The 4,844-nt window shown below is 54.6% G+C and overlaps 1 protein-coding gene across 1 annotated transcript in view; it reads left to right on the top strand.

The window, feature by feature from the left end:
* The window catches only part of CELSR3 (cadherin EGF LAG seven-pass G-type receptor 3), a gene marked incomplete at its 5' end in the record, with an annotated part of 113,870 nt that overhangs the window by 93,046 nt on the left and 15,980 nt on the right, over positions 1–4,844 (top strand). Inside the window, 6 exons of the mRNA XM_019504606.1 lie at positions 1,188–1,352; positions 2,219–2,371; positions 3,368–3,450; positions 3,585–3,732; positions 3,956–4,069; positions 4,526–4,603. Coding sequence (XP_019360151.1) covers positions 1,188–1,352; positions 2,219–2,371; positions 3,368–3,450; positions 3,585–3,732; positions 3,956–4,069; positions 4,526–4,603 — 741 coding nt within the window. The remainder of the gene's footprint in view (positions 1–1,187; positions 1,353–2,218; positions 2,372–3,367; positions 3,451–3,584; positions 3,733–3,955; positions 4,070–4,525; positions 4,604–4,844) is intronic.

Here is a 4,844-nt window from a genome sequence, read left to right as displayed (position 1 = left end):
CATACCACTTTGCTTCCTTTCTTTCCTGATTATTATTTTGCACACACTTCCTCATACTCTCCGTCACTTTCCCACATGCCCTCTTTTTGTTCCTTTTTTGTCCAGTCTTTATCTTACTGTTCTCCTTGTTATTTTCCTTCCCCCACTCCCAGCCTTTGGGTTTCCTGCTGTGATCCCACCTTCTCTTCCATGCTGCTGATAAACCTGTAACATAGCATAGGGGTGAGAGCCCCCAGGGTGGTGCATGGTGATGATTCCCCCATGATGGTTACCCTCAAGACCCGTCAGCCATCCAACATGTTGTACTGTCATGCTTTCTTACATGGTGAGCCAGGCAGTGCCCAGGCCAATGCCTGACAGCTGTCTCTGTGTGAACATCATCATAGTCATGTTTGTCAAGCAGACTTGCAGGCTCATCAAACCACCCCATGTAATCCAGCACAGCGGAAGCTGCTTTCACAGCCCAGGTTGATTGGTAGCCATTATCTTGCACCACTTTGTTGCCTGTGGAGTCTGGCCTGGGCACTTTTCCAGGCTGGGGCTGTCATGGGGCCCTGCTGATATGTATGAGCAACTCCCAGGCCAGGACTGTCCCTCCCTGGGGTGGTAGTACTTGGCCATGCATTCACTACTTGGCCTGCTCTGTGGAGTAAGATAGTCCATGCATCACTGATTACTGGGGCCTACCCAGCTCAGCAGCCTGTCGCTCTGTTACCATGCCGGCCCCAACCTTTGCTGGCAGGATCTGGTCCCACAGCTATCCAGTCAAATGCCAGAGATGGTGGTGGTCACTGTGCCCAGCCCGCCCCACTGCCTGGGGACAACCACAGCCAGGTGGCCTGAATGTCCGGCTTGCTAGCACTCTCGGCAGAGCCCTTCACAGTTGGCCAGGTTCTGGTCTGCTGACTTTGCAGGGTAACCAGTGGACTCTGGGGATGAAAGTCCAAGTGTTTTGTTTCTTCCACAGGAAGAATTGAAAGTTGGGCTCAGTACCCCCCACTACAACCCCCCTTTAGTTCCACGCTTTACCAGGGGTGAATCTCCCTAGCTCCACCCCACCAAAGCAAGCTCCTTTTTAGTGCCACCCCACTGTGCCTTAGGACACTGCTGGGTGGCACAGGGGGTGAGGCTTCTTGGAAAGGACCTTGCTCACAGCCTGGCCTACCCCTTCCTGGGTCTCTTTCCAGGTTGCCTTGGGCTTGCTGCAGTTTGGCTTTGTGGTCACGTACCTCTCGGATCCACTGGTACGTGGCTACACTACTGCTGCCTCTGTCCATGTGCTAGTCTCGCAGCTCAAGTACGTCTTTGGAGTGCGCCTGGGTGAGCACTCAGGACCATTGTCACTGTTCACGGTAAGTAGGGCTGGGCATGGACAGTTTGGGGCAGGTGACTGGTGATTCCCCAGGGCTCCCTGTACAGAACACTGTCAAACTACAGGCTTCTGTGTGTCGGGGTGTGTGTGATAACGTTGACAGAGTATGTGGAGCTCCTGGAGAACCCAGGTGGGTTGATAGGAAAAATATACCACAAAAATTCCTCATGTTTGACACTGCACATCTTACCCAGTTTTCACTCATGTTGGCTTTCATGTGAATTTGCTTAAAGCTGAGGAGAAAGTCAGTGCGTGCTGTACAAAACCCATGCTGAGCCCATCATGCTGTACATAGAGCCCATGGAGCTCTGGTCATTGACCCAGCTTTGGATCTGCCAGCAGGCTGCTGTCACCATATTAGCTGTGTTAAATACCCTGCATGCAGGAAGAATCCAGTTTTGTTGCTGTCCCAGAGATCAGGGCTCCCTAACAGGGTCTGGAAATAGGATTTCCCAGCAAAATCACCTTTCATAGCAGGATGGTAGAGCAGGATTGCTCCTGGGTTGGGCTTCCCCAGTAACTGCCCTGGTAGAGCAGCACTTGGTAACTAGGTGTCTATGGGGTACAACTGGGAGGGAGCTTGCACAGGCTGCTTTCCTTGATGGCACAGTCATGCTAGCACATAGTTTTCATTGTTATCCTTGATTGTGTTACACCTGTGCCTAGAGACCCTGGGCAGGGAGAGGCTCAAGCAGAGATAAGTGCTCTGTGCACCAGAGGAAGACATGGGCCCTGCTTGCAGAGATGTGAGCAATGGCCCCTCCTGACCTGCTACCTGGATGTAGGGAGCCATGCCACAGGGCCGTGTGCACTGGGTCACAATCTTCACTTCCCTTTCTCTCCTAGAGCTTCATTGAGATCTGCACGAAACTGCCCCAGACGAACGTGGGCACCCTGATCACCGCCCTCATTGCCATGTTTGTCATCTTTGTCGTGAAGATATTCAACCACAAGTTTTCCTCCAAACTGCCCATGCCCATCCCCATCGAGCTCATCACGGTAAAAGGGGGACAGCACAGACCCACCTCTCTTCCCTCTCCATGGCTTTCTTTAGCCCTCTCTCCACAGGCATTTAGGGGTGGAAAGGCTGCCTGTTACCATCCCCACCCCCCAGAGCACAGAGGTTTAGTTCTTTATCCCTGTTTGGGGGCTGAAGGCACCATCATTTGTTGGACTGGCTCTTCTTCTCTTGCCAGTTCTGTGAGGCCTCCCTGCTCAGGTAGCATAACTGAAGACAGTCAGGCTTTGGCTGAGTCTAGTCACAGGCAGCTTGGTGTGTGCTGGTCTGAGATGCCCCTGGGATGATCTCAGGAGGGCAGTAGACTTCAGGAGCCATGCTAAGGCCAGGCAGGAGGCAGCTCCTCTTCCATTAGTGCCTCCAGTCTTCAGGAAGCTTCTGGAGCCAGAGTCCCTGCCTGCATGACAGGCAGAGGGTCAGCAAAGCTACTGGTCCTGGAGGCATCCACTCCATTCATTGTACAGAAGAGACAGTCCAATATGTTTTCATCCCCAGGCCACTAGTTAGCACCTGACCCGCAGTGGCTGGGTTTAGTGACCAGGGTGTAGTGAGTCAGTGGCCCCAGTGCAGCACCCAAGGTCTCAGCCTTCACCCCAAAGCATATTCATGGTGGGCCCTGGCTGCCCAACCTTGACAGAGCCCTGTAGGCTGAGCTGCCCCAGACTCCTCCAGGAGCAGTGGGTGCCATCTGGGGCTTGGGCCTCAATGTCCCCCATGGGTGATAGGTGATGGACCCTGTGCTCCCAACTCTCGTTTTGTCTTAAGCCCCCTGCTGGTTGTGTCCTGTTGCCCCTTCACTGAGGGAGCAGCTGCTGGTCAGCCCTGCCCATGCACCATGCTTTCAGCTAAGCTGACCCCATTTGCTTCCCCTCCACAGAGGGCCCTGAGCACATGGCTGGTGTGCTCTCCCAGGCTGGTGGGAGGCCACAAGGTAAGCACCCCCACGTGCTTTGTCTCACTCTGACCATTCTCCTTAGATCATTGTGTCTACAGGGATCTCCTATGGAGCTGACCTGACGAACAAGTATGGGATTTCTGTTGTGGGTGACATCCCCAGCGGGTGAGTCAGAGGCAGGTTGGGCTCGTGCTGTTTCTCTGCATTGCCAGGGATTGAGCAGGGGCTGGCACAGCAGCCAGGCCAGACCAGCTGAGGGAATGCCCCTTTCCAGCTCTGTATTTCTCTCTTTGCTGCAGGTTGAAGGCCCCGATGTCTCCCAGGGTTGACTACTTTGCACGGGTGGTAGGCAACGCCTTTGCCATAGCAATAGTTGGCTACGCCATCTGCATCTCCTTGGGCAAGATCTTTGCCCTGAAACATGGCTACAAGGTAGACAGCAACCAGGTAAGCACTCACCTGACACCACCACACTCAGGCCTCTGCCCTTCCTCGTAACCTCCCTTCACACTCTCCCCCGTTGCTTTTCCCCTCCAACCCCTCAGCCCGCATGTCCCTTGGCCCGCTCTGCTCTTGTAGTGTGGCTCCAGCTCTGCCTCTTTGCTCTTTCCTGGGCAGTGAGGGGCTGGAGGCAGTTCTGGACTCCTTTTCCCCTGGCCTGTCATTGCAGGAGCTGATAGCTTTGGGGATGTGCAACTTCCTGGGAGGCTTTTTCCAGTGTTTCAGTATCAGCTGCTCCATGTCGCGCAGCCTGGTTCAGGAGAGCACAGGTGGGAACAGCCAGGTGAGTGCAATGCTATCAGCATACCCCTTCACCTCATCTCCAGGTCCAGGAAGAGAAGACTTCTCTGGGGTCTCCTCTGCTGTTTTCCTGGTGTGAGCAGGGCAAGGGCTGCAGGGAGCAGGGCAGGGCAGTGAGCAGAACGTAGCAGTGCAGTGGGGTTGCCTTTTGCTCGTGACAAGGGCTGGCTGTTATGGATGCTCTTCTGGGTGCAGCCAGCAGAGATCATGTAGGGGGCAGAGGGTCAGTTCTCAGAGTTGCACTTCTCACCCCCAGAGCAAAAGCATGGCCACAGCATGGGGGTGGGAATGTGAGGGAGGGCAGAAGAGGAACAGGCTGGAACAGTTGCTGGGAAGCCCTTGCTTTCTCATGCGTGAATCTTTCTGTGATGCCCTTGCCCCACAGCGGGTGGCATGGAGATTCCCGCCTCTCCTCACAGGCTGCCTCTCTCCTCTCCAGGTGGCTGGTGTTATCGCCTCACTTGTCATCCTCGTAACCATTCTGAAGATTGGGGAGCTCTTCCAACAGCTGCCTAAAGTACGTCCAGTCCTAGCCTTGACTGTCTCCACCCCAGCCCTTCTGCTCCCTTGGTCTCTACAGCTAATTAGAGTCCCCAGGGCCATTTCAGCTACTGGAATCACTTAGATCAGTTCACACAGGACAGAAAAGAAACAAGTATATGTACATACTGTGGCGGGCCAGTAGGGGGCGCTCCTGCGTTGAGCCACCCACCTCACTGCGCCCAACCACCTTCCAGGCTCTGAGTGCCTCCCTAGGG

Source organism: Gavialis gangeticus, unplaced genomic scaffold, assembly GCF_001723915.1.
Source record: "Gavialis gangeticus isolate Ggan-Ray unplaced genomic scaffold, GavGan_comp1, whole genome shotgun sequence".
Classification (NCBI taxonomy): Eukaryota; Metazoa; Chordata; order Crocodylia; family Gavialidae; genus Gavialis; species Gavialis gangeticus.
Note: the sequence above shows the minus strand (reverse complement) of the source record. Positions and strands in the feature narration are given on the sequence as shown.